The sequence below is a fragment of the Brachyistius frenatus genome, unplaced genomic scaffold (assembly GCF_029030835.1).
Source record: "Brachyistius frenatus isolate BFR_SWC_R1_liver_20210118 unplaced genomic scaffold, ASM2903083v1 Contig_17, whole genome shotgun sequence".
In the NCBI taxonomy this organism is placed as follows: domain Eukaryota; kingdom Metazoa; phylum Chordata; class Actinopteri; family Embiotocidae; genus Brachyistius; species Brachyistius frenatus.
Window position 1 is genome coordinate 3,837,428 of NW_027210616.1, and position 19,058 is coordinate 3,856,485.

At 42.2% G+C, this 19,058-nt stretch overlaps 1 protein-coding gene across 1 annotated transcript; it reads right to left on the reverse strand.

Moving 5' to 3' along the window:
• Positions 1-9,257: 9,257 nt before the first annotated feature.
• ubl3b (ubiquitin-like 3b) lies at positions 9,258-18,813 on the reverse strand. The gene is made up of 6 exons (XM_069694409.1): positions 18,654-18,813; positions 17,979-18,090; positions 14,535-14,643; positions 13,547-13,633; positions 11,194-11,271; positions 9,258-10,871 (listed from the first exon to the last, which is right to left on the reverse strand). Exons 2-6 carry the CDS (start codon positions 18,003-18,005, stop codon positions 10,819-10,821), a joined length of 354 nt encoding a protein of 117 aa, XP_069550510.1. The 5' UTR covers positions 18,006-18,090; positions 18,654-18,813; the 3' UTR covers positions 9,258-10,818.
• Positions 18,814-19,058: the final 245 nt, after the last annotated feature.

Below are 19,058 nucleotides of genomic sequence, written 5' to 3' on the forward strand. Positions count from 1 at the left end.
TGCTTTAAATTACTTTAAAATATTTTCCAACATTTCACCTTTAGATTATTGACAGTACAAAATAAAATAGGGAATTTTCTTTCAATTTTTTTTTACCCATTTCTTAACAAAGCAATCAATAAAAAATACTATCCGCATGGTAATTGATAATAAAAATTGATTTTAGTTGCCCTACTTAAAAAATGTAGAGTCCTTATATCACATTTGCACTTGTAAAAAGCAGAAGCAGTGGAGACTGTGCTTAACTCAGAGTCTTCACGCTATTTCCCATCTAAATCATATCTGTCTCTTCCTGTGAATGAAACAAAAATATGGAAACAGTGAGCGAGTTAAGGCACCACAAACAGTGTGAACCTGCTGCTAATAAATCACAACCATGACAGCTCTGTAACAATGGACTCCACCTGACCTTTCCTTGTTGCTGCTCTCAGCACCCGAGCTGCTGCTGCTGCTGCAGGGTGGTGTGAGTCTGAGTATCGGTACAACTCAGCAGGGCTAGAGGCAAAGAGCACCGCTCTCTCAACACAAAATGAGGAGAAAAACTAACATCAATCGCTTCTAGCTGCACTTCAGAGTATTCTTTATGATATCTGGCTGTTACATGTGACAAAAAAAATCTCCTGTCACCGGAGGATCAGACAGTTTGACGAAGAGCACAAAAATAAAAAATAAAAAAGACCCAAACAAGCTGAAGGCAACAGAGGTGGTGTCTCTTTACCGAGTCGTGCTGTTTCTTTTATAGAGTTGCTCAGACATCATGTGACAGACAGATGGAGCATTAAGTCGTGATTCACACAGACTGTAGTGACCAAGCATGATGAAGGTTTTAAAATACACGAGAGAACAGAGGCGGGGTAGGGAGGGGGGGGGGGGGGTCTGAAACTCTCCTCTGTTGTAATATCTCAGCCGGCCTCCTCCTTCACAGCTTGTTCCTTGTGAGGCTTATATAAAGAGACGTGGGACTTATTCCACCCTCTACTCTTTATTTGTCCTCCAAGTTAAGACTTTCTCACTCTGTCCTCTTTCTTCCACTTTGGCTGGAATGCTGGGAAACTCTGAAACATATCCAACCGTGTCATTCAAGTCAAGCAGGGTAGAAAGTTAACATTCAGAGCCGTCTCTGCGGCCTCAGCGGCTCCCAGCTCTCCTTCATTTGATACTCTCTCATTGAGTTGCAAATGGGGTCAAATTCAACTTGAAAGAGGCAGAAATGCTGCCGGAGAAGGAGACTACAAGACAGGTTCCCGACAGTCTGGGTGTGAACGCACACAAGTCTCCTCCGACTTTTGTGGTTTGCTTTGTGTATCTAGAGATGTTGCAGCAGCAGCAGTCTGGGCATGTGCAACATATTTGCTGCGCCCCACATGGTAAACGGCGCATGGGAGCGAGGCCAGGTATCTTAATCCCCATCACCCTTGGGATTCCCCACCAAGAGATCCCATTAGTGAGGATAAAAGCTGTAATGTAGTCCGGAGAGGCTCGGTGGACTTGTGGTGCGCTGCAACCCCCACAGGCCAGCAATGACCTCCATCTGATCCCTCACTAACTGGAATTACAGGTCCGGCTCCAGCAGGCAGTGTAAAAGAGCAATGAACTGGAAAGCATTTTGATGTCCTAATGAACAACATACACACAGCAACAAGTCCAATAAGGGGCACCTATAAATTTGAAAATCGCAGCAGTGTTTGCAGATCCCGCGGAAACCGCCTGTAACTCTTAAACGCTTGCAGTGAGATGAGAGGAAATAGTTTCAAAACTAAAGTTGGCTGTTTGGAAAGATGCAGCAGGATGCCACAGTGTTAAAAAACTGGCAGACACTGTGTGCCCACATGTGTTTTTAAGACAGAAAAAGTGGCTCTTTGTCTTAAAAATTTAACTTAAAGGAATCTGAAGGGAGGAAAGTTGTCCACATTCTTCTCAGACATACAGTACAGCAGTGCATAGACCTGGGTCAGCATCTGGTGTCACTGAGCAATAATCACACACGATGTGAACACGAGAAATAATTCAACAACTAGATCCGGAGATCAGAAAATTTGTTCACTTTAATGATGTCTGGAGAGCGATCAGAGCGGGTGTTGGACCGTGAAAGCGAAAGAAATCGGACACACCTGAACATAAGTTGCAAACTTCACCCTGAACGTAAACAAGGGATGAAAGGAAAAGATCATGAGTCGAAGCAAGCGGAAACCGTTGATGATCAATTTGTATGGGGTTACCCCGATTACACTAAATGTGATGATGGCGTAATGAGCCCAGCTCAGGTTGCAGGTACACAAATTTAACAGCAATGAGCAGGCGGCTGTGAGTAACGAGCGAGTCTGAACGACTCTGGCCTGCATTTACTTGGTTTTGGCCTCGGCTCTGTGCGTAATTACTTTAGTATGTTTCCCCTCATAGTTTGTGCTTTTCGTTTTATGTGAAATAAAGGAAGAAAGTTTGGTCGAAGGCCAGTCCCCTCCAGTGACCGCTTGTCCTGACTAAACAATGAGGACACAGTTTCTGGAGCCAAGAGGAGAAATGTTAAGTGTGAAGGAAGGATTTCTGATGCTTATGTTTATCATCTGTGAGGTACGTGCCCCAGCGAAGGTTACTGCGACCCTTCTCGTTTTACGATCATGTGTGTAGATGTTCGTGTAGTAAAGTTACACCGAGCTGATCGCTTCTTAAAACTTTTTTTTACTGCTGCTGACACTTTTGACCTTTTAGGCACCTGTTGAGTTTTGACTTAGATAATAATTTTGTCAAACACTTACATCACAGCCTGCAACATTTGTATGAGTCGGCTACTTAGTATGCACAAGCACTGGGATCAATAAAATACTTCCTGGGTACCGTTATCTACAAATGTATTAAGATATGGAGTGAGAGGACAAAACGTTAGAGACTAAGGTCGCAACAACTTTGCGTGATATTATTTAAATTACTTAAATAAATTACACTTGAACTCTTTAGTCAAAATTACTCATTAACTGTTTAATTGTATTGAACTGCAGTTGTGTTATCACAGGATAATTAGGTGAACAGTGCTGATATATATTTCAAAAACATGTAGACTAATCCTGGAGGCTGTCTCTTCTTACAGTACAGTTTATTTCCAGGTCCCTCGCTCTAACTGCAAAGTTATTACCCTCTTATCCCCCTCATATCTACGAGCGCATACGACACCCTTATTATGTCATTTGTATGTCATATATGGAGTGTAATTTTCAAACTGTAGCATTAAATTGTTGGCTCCAAAATAAAAATCCCCTGACTTCTTCACAGATTATTTTAACATTATGTTACAGTAACTTCTAATTTAAGCGAGACAGCGGGGGACACATAAAAGGGAAGGAAACACCTGCACAGAGACATATGCAGCAGGAAGTACACCTGCATTTTAACAAAGGTCACTTATGCTGTGCTGTGGTGCTTCTATTGTAAGTATAAAGTGATGATAATCTGCATTAAAAAAAAAAAAAAAGGCCTGAATTTACTTTTGTGGTGACTGGAAACACAAAAGTGTCACTAGTTTCCTCAGATATTTCACACAGCAGCAGGTCACATGTGTTTCTGGTTTGTCGTATTGAATAAATGAAACAAAAACTGGTACATTTTCCGTATTAGTTTACTGTGTGAGATATTAATGATGAAAACTTCTGGTGTGAGAAGGGTTTTTCATTGTACTTCAGCAGCATCAGCAAAGTAGCACAGGTTATATATGATGTTTGGATTGTTTTAGGAGATTTTTGAATCACGGTTCCTCTGAAAATATATATATTTCTACACCGTGATGACAAACCAAAGACCAGACTAGAAGTGATTTTATGATGTGCAGCACAATGGACTAACCATACTCAAATATCTGACATTTAAGACTTGTTGGGTTTAAAACTGAATATTCACTGATTCTCTTGAGTCATACGTGTAGTGACGAGCAGCATGGTGACCTCCTGACGTTGTGCTAAAAGTGTGAAAATTCAGGTCTGTCAGTTCTGTGCACGAGTGCAAACATGCGATGTGCAGGGCGGTGCACAGGGTATGCTTTGTACACAGGTCAGAGGTCAGAGTTCATATCTGTATTGGACCGCAGGAATTTTTGAGCACAAAGGCAGGAATAGTTTTACTCCCGTGGTGCTGTTGTGATATATAAAATCAAGTCTTCATGACTATCATGTAAAAATGAAGAAGTCATGAGATTTTGTCATTTTGGAGCCAGAAAGATTAGATTTTTGTCGTAGAAATATTAAATCTTCATCCCCCACTCCACATAAATGCCGACAGAAGTCTGGGTTTTTATCTCGTGTTTGAGGTGTCTTTCGGCTTCTCCCTCTGTCGTACACAGAGCTGATATTGTTGTCAAAGCCGTGGCTCTTTTACAGCGGCACGTTACAAGAAACTGGGGCCCATCTGGTGAAATAAACGGTCAAATAAAAAGAGGTTAACCGGCCCCTCCCTCCGCCCGTCCTGCATGCTTCTGTTACAGCTCAGTTATGGAAACACTGAAGCTAAAACACTTCCTGCTCCTGCACACACACACACACACACACACACACACACACACACACACACACACACACACACACACACACACACACACACACACACACACACACACACACGCACGCACGCACACCTAAGTCCATGTCCCCCGGCCCTCCTGGTTTACGATCCCATCATTTGGAAACCGAGACCCACATAAAGCAGTGTCGTTTTCCCAATTAGGAGAAGAGAGGAGGGCTGGAGATGAAGAGAGACAGCAGCAGCTTCTGGAGTCAGCATGAAAGCTGCTCATTTGCTAACACCCTGCTGGGTTAATTCAACCCCTGCATGAGTGTGTATGTTTTCACACTGGCCTACTGAACTCTTTCATTTCATGCCATCGGAGGACCTCTGGTGTGGACAAATAGACTCAAAGGAATGAACACATGATAACACACATGTAGGGTCTCACATGCAGCAAAAAAATATGAAGAAGAATAAAAGGAAAATGTTCATCTTCGTTGCATTTGTTTTGCTTTTAGTTGTCTGACTCCTGTAACTTAACCCTCGGGAGTTTAGTTTGTGAGCAGGTTATAGGCAGAAATATGTGCCAGTAGAAACTGAATTCGAATCTTTTATATTTGAATTTGAATCGCAATACTTGAGTAATTGCTTTAATAATTGAATTTGAATTGCTCAACTTGAACTTGAAATTTTAGTTTGAAACTGAATTCCAATAAACTTGAAACTGAATGTTTAATTCTGAATTTGAATTAATTTGCTCTAAAAGCGCATTTAAATGTCACTGAAAATTCAATTCAGTTCTCACATTTCAAATTCAGTTCATGAAATTCAGATTCAGTTTGCGTCTCACATCTGGGTCTTTGAGGAAGAGCAATCGAGAGCAGACTCACAGATCCGTATTTAAACAAAAAACACCATCAGCCCGTTGTATCTGCTGGTGTGTTCACAGCTGGTTTTAATATATGAGAAACTGGCAGATAAGAAAAAGGTCAGAAGAAATAGAGGGAAAGCGGGATTTGGAGCATTGCATACCATGACAGAACATAACACATATCAGAGCCACTGTTGATTTAGGCCTTCAGTTATTTTCTCTCAATCGATTCCAGTCCAGATGCAGAAAAACAGAGAGCCAAGGCTCTGAAGACACCAAACAAATAGGATTTATTCAAATCTAGATCTAGGTTAAGCTCCTCAACTACAAACCATGTGTGTTTGGAACATTTCTTCAGAAATGTTTTCCACTGATCCAACCATCCAAACCAATATCCAAAGCTGCGTCGAACACGTTATGTGTTGCTGTTGTGAGGCAGCTTAGCTGTTGCTAGTTTTACGCTAAACTAAGTTAATTTCCTCTTTACATTTGAAAGAGAGATTTAAAAAAACAAAACAATAAAAAAAAAAAACTTTCAAGTTAGAAAGTGCTGTAAATAGTACAATAAAGTAGTATGCAGAATCCCGATATGGTCAATTCAAATCAAATTTTATTTAACTATATAGAGATGACTAACTATAAACACACCTGCGGGAGAGAAAGTCTGCAGAATGCAAGTGATGAAAGAGGGATAGAAACTACAAACACCGCCGCATTACAAATAAAAATCGTTCCTGTGAAAGTTTTGAGGAGTGATTTAAAGGAGATAAAGAGTCAGTTATAGCTTGAGTTGCTCAGGTAAAGCCCTCCACAGTTGCGGGACTCTTAACAGAAAACGCCCGGTTTCCTTTTGTAGCGAGGTGAGCAGAGCAAAAACGTTTTATTTTCCAGAATATCTCAACTGTTCGCTTCATTTCGAGCTTCAAAGTTTATTCTTGCACTGCAGAACGGCAGCAAGGAAAACAGATCACACCTGAAGGTAGTAGCTGCACCTTTCGATCCTTATCACGTGATCTCCCTCAGAAAACATGAACCTCCACGCGAGATTAAGACATTTGAAGTTCAACTTTTAGGCTCGAGACAGACAAAAAGTCCTTAAGGTGCTCAAAAAAAATGACGTAAATGTGAACATTAAAAATCAAAGTCAAACATTCAAGTCACTAAAACGCAGTAAAGTTTCTGTCATGAGGTGTATAAAGTGTGTGCGTCACCAGTAAGACATGAGCAGAAACGTGCCAGGCAGCTGGTACGGTGTAGAGATGGTGGACAGAAATCTTCACACAAGCTCTTTACCATCTGTTCTGGAGCTTTCTATCATATGACCTTCATCAACAGACTAAGTTTGCCTACTTGTCGGAGAAATATAGAAGGTCAAATTAATTATCAATATTGCCTTGAAAGCACTTGTTAAAAGTTCCACCCAGACTCAAGAAAAGTGTATTTGAACTAGCTCATCTGGAGCTTTTGACCACATCACATGACCTTCATCAGCAGATGGAGTTTGCCTACTTGTCTTGGTAATATAGATGTTCTAATTACTTGTCAGTATGTTCTTAAAAGTTGATGTTAAAAGTTCCTTCTAGACTCAAAAAAAGTGCATTTAAAGTAGCTCTACAGGAGCTTTTGACCAGGTCACATGATCTTTGCATGTTCCTTTAAAGATACTGTTCATATTAAACAGCTTGCAGACACGATGCCACATTGTCCCTTTTACAGGAATAAAACACTATGAGGCTGAGTGGTGCTTCACAAATCAGTACTACTACTTGTACTTGAGTACAATTTAACTGTTGCAGTACTTTACTCCATCAGGATATTCTCTGAACAGCTGGACACACCGCAGCCAGAGTGGGAGTTAAGTCCTCCGTATCAGGTGTGTGTGTGTGTGTGTGTGTGTGTGTGTGTGTGTGTGTGTGTGTGTGTGTGTGTGTGTGTGTGTGTGTGTGTGTGTGTGTGTGTGTGTGTGTGTGTGTGTGTGCGTGTGTGTAGGGGTGTGTGTGTGGGGGGTAGTGAGCGGTGGTCGGACCGCAGCACACCCAAGAAACTGCCTGCACACGTGCTTTGAGTCATGTCGACCGCAGAGAGCAATTCATCCAAGTGGTGGACATTTCGACCGATTGCCTCCCCGGAGGCTCGTTTAAACACCTCTGTGGTCAGCTCCCGTTCAGACTGAACTCTGTCAAAAAAAAAAAAAAAAAAACAAAACTTCACACAGGTGGAAAACGTGAGGAGGGTGTTTTCAGCACTGCAGCAGGTTTAAAGCTCAGGGAAAGTGATGAAGATGTGAGCTGACTGCACTTTTCCTGACTGCGCTGCCAGTGTCAACTGGAAACCTGGACCTGTTGGAGCAACACGTGAGGAGCAGATCCCCGAGACAAGACCAGCAGAGAGCTGCTGAAAATCCGCTCAGTGCAAAGTTACGACTCGGTTATTACAACGCTGCCGTCAGCGGTGACAGCTTGTGGTCCGTCACCAAACGGACTGCAGTTTGTTTCCTTTAAGCTTGTTCTAAGTTGTTTCCGTCATATTCAACTTTGAAACAGTCTTTATCTCATTATTGAAATTGTTTTTGCTCCTTTACCTTCCATCGGAGTAAAATAATCTGTAAAAACACTGTGAAGTCCTCCATCAGGCCGTGACGCCCTCATTCATGATCTCAAAGACGGACACCGCCACCTGGTGGTCAATACATAAAACTACATGTAAACAACAACATGACCGAGACGATTCTGAACATGCAGTTTAACCGTGACTGATTTCTTGCTGATCCTTGACCGGTGATGAGGGTTATGATCCCCAGTCCTCCAATTACACAGCGGGACCACCTGCTGTCATGATTTCACACTGATAGCAAATAAATCATCTCCGTGACGGCTGAGTGAACTCCATCTGATCATGTGGGGACACCACCCTGAAAAACTACACAGTGGATCCTGTGGTAAATGTTTTTTGTCAAACTACACATTGTTTATATTGGAGCCCGACAGATACCGGAGTTTCTGGGCTGATGCTGACACCGATATTGATAAATTAGCTGGACATTTTTATATATCCATTGTTTATAGTTTATATAAACACATTTTTGCAGTGATCCTTTGGATGTGGTTATCAGACACTTTTAACACTTGTGATGAAGCTATGTAATAAATTCCGAATATTCGTACAGTTTATTGTCACGCTGACATCAGTGCACTGAAACGGTGGACTTCACTGGGAATTTAATAACTATTAAAAAACACAAATAGAATATTTTCAAATTTACCTCAAGCATCTTTTTCTGCATTATGTTCTGTAAACAAGTTTTCATATTAACCACCACACAGGCTGATACTGATATATCTGTGATGGGCTAGTATCGGCCGATAAAACCAACTGGCAGATTAATCAGACTCAATATTCAATCCTAATCAGGTTTTGGGGTTGTATCATGTTCACACTAGAAGATGTTTTTTTTCTTTGTTACTTCGACGTTTCGGCGTCACCGTGCAGAATGATGAATCTGCTCACATTAAATCTGAGTTCAAGTTGTGTATTGTGTACTGTTTTGAGGACACACAGTTAAAGTTACAATATGAAACTGCACTGAGTTTAACAAGAAAACAACCGCAAAATGTTCTGCAACTATTTTGATAACTGATGGATTTTTTTTTTTTAAGTAAAAATATTTTTTTGTATTCTGGTTTACGCTTCTTGAATCTGAATATTTCCTCGTCCACTGCAAGTTAGATGTTTGGACAAACAGAGATATTTCAATGTGTTCTCTTCGAAACTGAACATGTAAAATACTCAAAGGATTAATCAGAAAAATGAATCGACAGTTTAATCCATAATATACCAATCCCAACACAGCGTCTGTCTTTGTCCCCTTCATAAAACAGTAAATCTGAATCAAGAGAAGTTGCCTTATGTAAAGATTTATTAATTTATAATACAAGCTTTTATGTAGACCACATCGCATTTTAGTTTTTACATTTATTCATACTGAGCTAAACTTCATAGCAGTGACACTGATTGACAAAAACACAAACCAAAGGACACTCAATGGAAGGAATCAAAAGGTTTTCCAACTGTTTCTGAAGAAACCGCAGCCCATCAACACTCCCAGTGCATCACTTTTTTTTTTTTTTTTTTTTTTTTAAGACCACATGCCCTCACTAGTCCTCATACAGTATGCCACGTGCATCACACACCCTCAGACACACTCGCACACAAACTCACCCACACTGAATTCAACAAATACCTATACACAAGATAAAAATTGATATATTTAAATTTCAATATTAATGATATTACTGAATTCCACGATAAAAGGCAAACGAGAAGTAAAGACAGCATCCAAATGAAAAGGAGGTGAAACACCACCAGAACCCCTTCATGCAGGGGGGGAGAAAATCTCCATCTGTCTCATTTTTAGTGTCCAGTAGAGGAGGGTCTCACGCCGACGCCGCTCCTCCTTCCCATCTTCAACTGCTTCTTCGGTCTGCGTTTCACTGGCCCGCCGTGTCGGCTCCCGTGACGAGGGAGCATCGACAGCCTAGTCGATAAAATCTCCACCAGAGGTGCGAACGAGAGACCCGATGGCACCGAATCCTCTGACTACATCTTTTCAAGCCTCACTGGGGAGTCTGTTCCCGTTCCTCCAGGAACCTTCGGGTGTTTCCACAGCTCTCCCTCATAAAAGTCTTTTCTGCATTGGTCCACTGTCGGAAACACAATGATGCAGGTGTTTGGCACGAAGGCCACCGGTGCCGATACAGACCGAACGGTTCAGTTAGTGGGGCGCAAACAGTCTGAGGAGGATGGGACGTTTTCTACCACGTGGGGGAATTAAGGTCTGTTCATCTGACCAGAACAAAAGAAAAAGCCGTGAGGGAAGAGAAGATGAAACACAATAAACACTTCAGTATTAACAAACTGGTTAAGCGCAATGAGAGGGTTAACACCATTCAGTAAGACCTGGGGAAACATCCATGTGACTAGTAGGGAAGGGTTAAAGCCAACTCATCCGTTTATAGCACTTCTGTGTCCGTGAAGAGCGACAGGTTGCTTTCTCACTACGGACGACAGCTCTTTAAAACGTCTCCGGCAGCGAAGAGCCGCCCGGGAGCGGAGGTATTGTTCCATGTTGTGATCTTTAAATGAAAAAGGGTAACAACAGCAAATTACGCTGACGGTAAAAGTCCGGGGTCAGAAAAGTGAATATATTGGCACAAAAAAAAAAAAAAAAGAGCCTCAGATCGGACAAGAGTTCAACCAAAGCGGCTCCAAACAGACTTCCTGCGATTTATTCCAGATCCGCAGCTGACGGGACGAAAGGTACGAGGGAACGGAGAGGAAGGGGATGTGTGTGTATGTGTGTGTATGTGTGTGCGTGTGTGTGCGTGTGTGTGCGTGTGCGTGTGTGTGCGTGTGTGAGAGAGAGCGGTTGGGTGTTGGGGAGGGGGGTCATATCTGTTGCTTTACAAGAGAAGGCAGCAGTTGCTCTCTGTGGTTTTTTCTCTGTTCCGCTGACCTACGAAGAAAGAACAGCAGAGTCGTGAGGTGAAAACAATGAGCTGCTACATGTACCTTCATATCGACTGTGTGTGGGTTGAGGTTAGCGGCAGGAAGACAGAAGCTTCCCCGCACGATGTCCGTGACAGAAAACGGATCACACTGAGCCCACTTTACTCAGACAAACGAGTCAATCAATTACAAGAGCAGGGATACGATTACATTTCCATCAAGTGATCAGATACCACAATCCCACAGGATAACTAGTCTAGTTCTAGTAAATCATTTTTTTTTATTATTATTATTTTTTTTTTTTAAAAAGACAAAGAAAAGTCGCTCACCGTGAGAGTTGGGCTCTGGAAGAGTCTCTCTGGCAACCAAGTGCATGACGGTCGTTCGGCCCTGCGGCAGCTTTAGAGCTTCACACATGGAAATACACATCGTGATTCAAAATGCTTCTCTGTGTTTCACGGTATGACCAAATGACGGCTAATGCTATTAAAACAACAGCTGATGGTTTAGACGGGACAGTTCAGGCGTTGTTGAAAGGACGAAACTTCAGACAAATATTTGCCACCGCGGGTAGATCAGCTTTTTTGTTTCTTTGCATCTTACGAGTAGAAAAACCTTGAAGATACTCTGCGGCTTAGCACATTTATAAATGTGTCTCCACCTGAATGTAAATGTTATGGTTCAGTACTCTCTCACTTTTTATTTCCTTTTGTCTCTGTTATAAATTATTTTAGTTTTATTTCTTGTGCACATTCCTGTTTCTGTTGTATTTATTTAGTTCTTGGTGGGAATGCCGTGTTACTCATCACACATATTTGCGTATTAATGTAAACGGTCACTACTCAGTGGGTTTCCTTTTTATGAATGCAAGTTTCGATCAATCGATGAAATTCAGACTGGCAGACTATCATCTATCATCAAGACGAGGGCCGGCAGACCGTTCGCTTCACTCCGATAGAAGAGAACCGTCGGGCCAGCGTGACAGACCTCTCACTCAGGAAATATTGTTCGCTTATACTCTTTTTATAACTGTACAGGGGAATAAACCGAGCATCGGGCCGGGACTGCGAGGACAGACGTTAAACGACGCGTTTGATAAGACGCCGCGTAACCGACGGCTTCGTGGACCGCGGCTGTCGCCTTGCCGGCTCCTGCGGTCAAAGGCCAATTCATGGCTTGAAAACAGAAAGCAGACGCACACGCTTGTAGAAATGAGCTCCGAGTTTGTTGCCCTTCAGTCCCCAAGCGCGAGCAGGATTTCGGGGAAACTTGCAGCTTCCCGCAGCATTTAGACACCGTCGATGAAAAGCACCGTCAAAGTCAGGCAACGACAACTTCTAACACAAACTGACGCACATCATCTGTGCACAGTGGCGGATGTGGAGGTCTGAGGTTGTTAATGTGATGATGGCATATTGTGGTTGTTTCAGCAGGAGTGTCTTTGTACTCTTTAAATGATGAATTATAAAATGTGCAACAGTGAATCTCTTCACAGCTTCTCCACAAGATAAACGCCCATTTTGTCCCGCTGGCACGCCGACAGGCTACGACGCGTGGACGCCTGGTCTGTGCGGACCCGGTCATTCACGTCACACCCAAACCATGAATTGACCTTTGCGTTTACAACCCAACGCACAGTTTCCCGTCCCGCTTGATTTTCACGATACGACACAAATTACGGTCCGACTGCAGCCTCACAGAAGAGCGTGTGAAGGGTTTAGTCCACCGACGGCTGCTCCACTTAACACCCGTCTGACTGAGGGTCATTAATCTCGGAGCAGGTAGAGGGCGGCGAGTCCAACTGGTCAAAGGTCTGACGAGATGAAACTAATCAAATCAGGTGTTCCACTGTTTCATTTGCTGCTTACGCTGCTTTGTCTTCACTCAGCCGCTCATTTTTAAACTGCGGTCAGCCTAAGCGCAGGAACACTACTACTGTCACCATGGCAACAAATGAGTTGATGATGTCGTATGCAGAAGTTAAGCTCTGTAAGTGCAGTCTATGCTACTGCAGTGCATGTGTTTATCGTTCGCGACATTACCTTTCCTTCATTGATAATACCACCAGATGAATTCCTGCAGTTTTATTTTACACAAATTTACACAATTTATTAACATGACAAAGGAATTGCAGATCTCAAGTGGAAGTGAGGTAGTTATTCACACTTTACTGTAACGCAAACGGTCTCAACCGATTTTGTCATTTTGAAAAAGGTTTGTTCCCCCCCCCGACAGGTTGGACATCGTTTCTTATTGCGATGAAATCCCCCCGCAGAAATGATCACTCAGTAATAGGTAGTAGACGTGGACCTCGACGTGTTTTTTTTTTTTTAAAAGTGCAAACAAAAATTAAGACCGGGGTTTGGGTGACTGATTCACTCAAATGTAGTTGGGCAGGAAATTTTATTTTTCTTTCAGTTGTGCGAGGCCCATCATATTACTGCCAGGAGTTTGATTACCTACGTTGACTGGAGTAACATAAAAGTCCCACAGTGACGAGTAAATAAGTCACATGTGTCAGCATGTAAAAGTGGACAGAGGTGAGCCTGAAGGTTTCACTGTTGGCTGTCAAATAATTCTCTGTACGAGGTCCACCCACTTGAGAGTTTCCTGAGCATTTCGGCCACATACCTTGTCATTTACTGTCTGTGTGATGGTGTCTTTGTGGCGAGATGGTCTTACCTCCCAGGGTAACGTTGCCATGAAGGAAGCGTCCCTGGAAGATGAGGCGCAGTATACTGGGACTGCTCACCTGCTCCTCCTCCCACCCTGCCACAGAGAGGAAGAACAGGTGCATCACTGACTACCACCCGGCTGATACTGAAGTTCAGAGGCAGAGACTGATACAATATATTAACTTCTTTTTTTAATCAATATGTCAGACAATTGTGTGTTTTTTTTTACATAAACACGCAACAAAAATGGACTACATGTTATCGTTATACATGTTATGAGAATATTTTGTAGTCAAAACCCTTTATGCTTTAATTCAACTGTAATTGTGACTTTTTCCACATTACCTCACTACTTCATAAAAGGAATTTAAACGTTTAACACAAACAGTGCACACAAGGTTTTGATCACAGCAGTAAAGCACTATGACAAGAAACGGTCATATTACGGGTGTGTCATATCGTTCGTGGCAACATGAGTGTCATTTTTAATATAATAAAACAACTCGTATCAATTCAGACAATATTTAGAATTAATGCAACATACATCATAACAGTATGACGTGCATTATGTGCGTAACTTAAGCACTCAGACAAGCATGGCTGAAAGCTGCTACACGGTGGAGAGTTGGTTTCAGATATGGAAGCGATTTCAGGAGTGTGAAAGTAGTTTGGTTTCAAAAGTTTAGATGTGCAACGAACCAAAGTAATATGTCAATTTATACTGAATATTTAAAGGCAGACTGTTATGTTTATGCTGACATGTAAAACTTATAACATTTAATTTGTTGCAGTTGTATATGCTCTAGAAATTAAGAATAAAATAAGTTGTCGCATTTTTTTCATATCAAGAACATCATTATCTCAGAAATACACTGACATATTATATTATTTTGCCCTATCATAGAAAGTAAAACAATTAAACAATCCGTTGATTATTTGAAGAACAACTGACTGAATCAAAGACAGTCCACTTAGTAATTTAATGTTTCATGTACCTGCAGGCCAGTTCTCGAACACATGCTTGGCGATGTCTGTGGCCGAGTCGTTCGGGGAGAAAGTGAAGTCCTGCGTTTTGCCACTGACCAGGATAAGGCGGAGGTGCACCTAAAACAACAAACAAAAACATCTGAAGACCGGTCCGAAGAAATGCCGCAGCACCCAACATAAACACCAAACGTCCATTAAAATTCTTCGTGATTAGTCGTGGTGAAATCCCACCACTTCCTCTAACCTCTTCAGACATGAGGTGACCTTCAGAAGGCAGTGAAGAGACAGGCATTCCGGTCTAATTAGATTTATCCACACCAGATCTCCACCCTTTGACTGGGCGACTTCATTCACGGAGGGCTTACACTGAAGTGAGCCCCTGTTGCCAGAGACAACAAGAGATAAGGGTGGGGCTGAGGGGGAGAACACTGGCCCTTTAGTTCCAGGGCGCTGCTGCTCCTCTCCGGGCTGTCGGCCTAATGCGATAACCCCAGGTGTCCCAGACAGCTCTGGGCCATGTTATTAAATTTACATGGCCAGTGCGTAGCCCCAAGAGGGACTGGGCATATGTGTGAGGGAGGGTCTCTAACCGTGGGCCTTCCTTCAAATTATATCCTCTGGGCAACTACACATACTAACCTGTTAAATAAATAAATAAATAGAAGAATAAAAGTGGTACGTCTTGTCCAACATGCCTGTAAGGCCAAAATATTACACCATAAGCAAACCCACATGGGATTTTGCTCACTCTATTTAAAGTTAAAAAAACACAAACCCTTATTGTAAATGCAGGTCACAACTATAAAGTATACCATGTTTTTCATTACCAAAAACAGACTAAAAAAGCATTTTGTAACCCTTATATGACCAAACAGTAAAATCTAGTTCACCTGTACAGTCAAATTTAATGTATCAATATATTTAACGTTATTGTTTTCTGTTGGTTTGTGTGTTTTAAAGAAAGGAAAGCATAAACAGATAAATATGGCTTTATGAATTTAAATGTGCCTGCATATCAGTAGTAGGATGTGGTTTGGGATGTAATTTAATTTTTGTTTAATTTTTAAGGAATTTTTAAAGCTTTGATCCTAAAATATAAAAAAGTCAATCAAAGAGTTTTTTTGGACTCAATGGTGCAATGCTGGCTGAAATGAATCACCTGACCTTGATCCAAACAAACACAGGACAAGAATCTCTTGAAATGTGTTAGAAATTAAAGGAAGTTTTGCTTGGAGATGGTGAATCGTCACCAGTAAAGACAACAAGTGGATATGTGAGAGTCACAGACTTTGGACAGACTCTAAACCACAAATGTATTCAAAGCAAAATGTATCAAACCCCACTGAAACTCTATTTAGATGTTTTATTTTCACACGCATTATTTTAATGTTGCTTTTAATGTAACTTACAAATATTTAAGATCTTTTCAACATATTTAATATATTGAAATAAATTGAGGTTACATTTTTCAGTCCTAACTTTTTTAATAGATACTGATTTACAAAATAATTCCGCCTTCATGTGTTAATCATCGTCCTCCTCCCAGATGTTGGGAGACACTGGTCAACATTTTTCACCACCGCTTTATAGACCAAACAGCTAATCAATTAATTGAGGGAATAATCGACAGATTGACCTATAATGAAAATAATCGATAATTGCAGCCATACCTTTGTTCACCTACTTTACACTGCATGTACGGACAGCAGGGTAACATCACTCTGACCTAATTATTGATCCATTTTGGACCTTTGTTGTCTAATTTATGCTGATTCTTATTAATCCATCATCTCTAATTAATGATGCAGCTACTTTAATAAATGACTTTGGTATAAAAAAAAATTAAAAAAATCTTTCATGCTGGGATGTCTTTTCTGGAGGAGTCGGAGCTGACAGATGGGGGTACTTTTCCCGGACATTTGTCCTTCTTAAAAAGGTGGCACATGAACTTTCTTTGGTTCACAAATCACAGAGGAGAGAACAAAGAGACTTAACCAGGAGGTGTGACGTCAGGAGGGGGGGGCGACCCCACTGTCTGATCTGTTTACCAATACAAGCCCCCCTTGGTGGTCCTCTGACCTCCCCTCCCCCCTCTGAACTGAATAACCTCAATGTGGGGTTACATACCCATGCCATCATTAACCAGCTTTGTCGCCATCTCTTTCATCCCCCCCCCCCCCCAAAACAAAATAAAAACAAATCTGCCTGGTTACTCAGGGCAACACCCTGTGAAAGTCCTCGAGGTTCTCCAATCAAAAGAAAGACATTAAATCTTTCAAACTCTATTTATGATTTTTTTTTTTTGAGGCTTAACATGGCCACTGGAGGTTTATCCGTTCTTGATGTTGGTCAAGTTTTGTAAAAACACAGCTACCCACAAGCTAATGCCTCAGGGTCGCTGCCAAGAGAGATGATCAAATAAATCCAGCCTCAGTGTGAGTTTCTACCTGATGTTGGTGCCCTAGAGAAAACATCTGATGAGGTTTTTTGTCTAAATATAATGTAAAACAATATTCTGACAGGAAAGACATGCGCCAAGATGATTGTTTTAACGACTGCGCCTAAAAATGATTTAAAAAAATTCAATTATGTGAATATTGTTTTAAAAAAAAATGACATAAAATAATTAAAAACAGTCGTCACAATTTCTAAGAGGTAAAGGTAAGATTTTCAATTTTCATAGTGTCTCTCCAACCACCCAAAAGCTGAAATATGCTAAATTTGCAATAATTTATACCAAAAAAAAAAGAAGACCAGAGCTGCATACCTTCAATAAGATATTTATCTGATAAAACTTTTTTTTTTTTTTTTTTTTTTTTAAATCGTTGCAGATTAATTTTCTGACAGTCAGTCTTCCAGCAAAAAAACAAAAACAAAAAAAAGCTTCCCTATCATTCACACGACCAACTAATCCATAACCAATCTTTTATCGAACTCTAAATCTGCTGGTTAAAACTCCACAGTCGCAAATGTTTATCCAGCTTTTCATTGCGAAGTATTCCTGTGAAGCGACTTGCGCGTTAGACAGCCAGCTGCCTGGATCTTTTTGTCCGTCATGACTTCTGCCATCCTTTCTGTTGTGTGTCTAAATAAGTGTTGTCCATTCCTGTGGTTTAAGGGGGACGGGGCGAAGGAGGGGGGGGGGGCGGGACAGAGTTAGAGGGTACAATCAATTGGAATCTAAACCTTGAAAAGAAAGTAGGGCAACGTTTTAACTGAGATTAGACAGATGGTGTTCACGGGAACAGCAGTTACTATCCCAGCTAAGTGTTTGTGGACGTCGGCTAATCCAATACCCCCCCTCCACCTCCCTCCACACCACCCCACACACACTCAAAACTACTCCAATTTGGTGGGAAACGTATATTTAATACATTTATTCCCCCCCCCCCCCAAGATAAACACACACATACATCAAGTGTTGGTATTTTTTTAAAGTGACCCTTACTCACAATATCAAGATCCTTCTGGGTGGTCATGGCTCAGCGAGGAGGAAGGCCGTGGACGTGGAGCAGAGAGGACGGGACTTGGAGCGCTTCAGCTGCTGGAGAAGGGGCCAGAGCCCTGACACAAACAAACAACAACAACAACAACAACAACATCGTGAGGCACCATCGCGGCAGCACGTCGCTGCGGCCCACAGCTGACATCAAAACACCAACCAATCAAACATCAAAACCTGCACGCGATTATCTACCTGAACCTGCTAAAAGCAGTTCGGGGGAAGAAGCTTATTTCAGAGATTCATCTTGTTTAAAACAACAAACTTCGATGAGTTCAGAAGCTCAAGTCAGATTCCGACATTAACCTCGAGATCAGGTGATCAAAGCTGGTGGGCTAGCGTTTCCTCATTCACACAGATCCCCTCTGTTACAGCCGAGCAGCTGGCCTGAAGTCATGTATTCGTCACTTGAATGCGTCTCTCGCCCAAACCCGACACCTAATCACCGAGTTACCGTCCGGACGGATGTCGAAACAAGAGTCCTGCGAAATGTGGGGGTGCTTTAGCAATTTGTAGCTGCTGTGTTAGCTTTACGCCAGTTTCCCCCTTGCTATCCGCTGACTGACGGCGGCTTCCTGTCTTCACTAAAAACGCGCGCCGCCATTATTTGTCACGTCGGCCTCACCTGCATCTGATGAATACGATGGGATTTCGCATTCAGTTGAGTTGACGAGTCAGCTGGGCGCGATTTTAATGAGGAAAATATCGACTGCAGACGGATTATCGTGATGGTCGACTCTCGGTATCGTTGGCTTTAATGGACGGGAAGACGCCGGAAGTCAGCTGGTTGTAAACAAGACCGCACGCGCTTCTGGGAGCTGAAGTCCAGGACGAGGACAGGTCGTCCAGGACGAGGACAGGTCGTCCAGGACGAGGACAGGTCGTCCAGGACGAGGACAGGTCGTCCAGGACGAGGACAGGTCGTCCAGGACGAGGACAGGTCGTCCAGGACGAGGACAGGTCGTCCAGGACGAGGACAGGTCGTCCAGGACGAGGACAGGTCGTCCAGGACGAGGACAGGTCGTCCAGG

Coding starts and splice junctions, on each gene's coding strand:
- ubl3b (XM_069694409.1), bottom strand. CDS start 18,005: ATGACCACCCAGAAGGATCTTGATATT. Junction 13,634..14,534: donor GTTCGAGAACTGGCCTGCAG/GTACATGAAACA, acceptor TCTCTGTGGCAG/GGTGGGAGGAGGAGCAGGTG. Junction 10,872..11,193: donor TCCAGAGCCCAACTCTCACG/GTGAGCGACTTT, acceptor CTTTCTTCGTAG/GTCAGCGGAACAGAGAAAAA.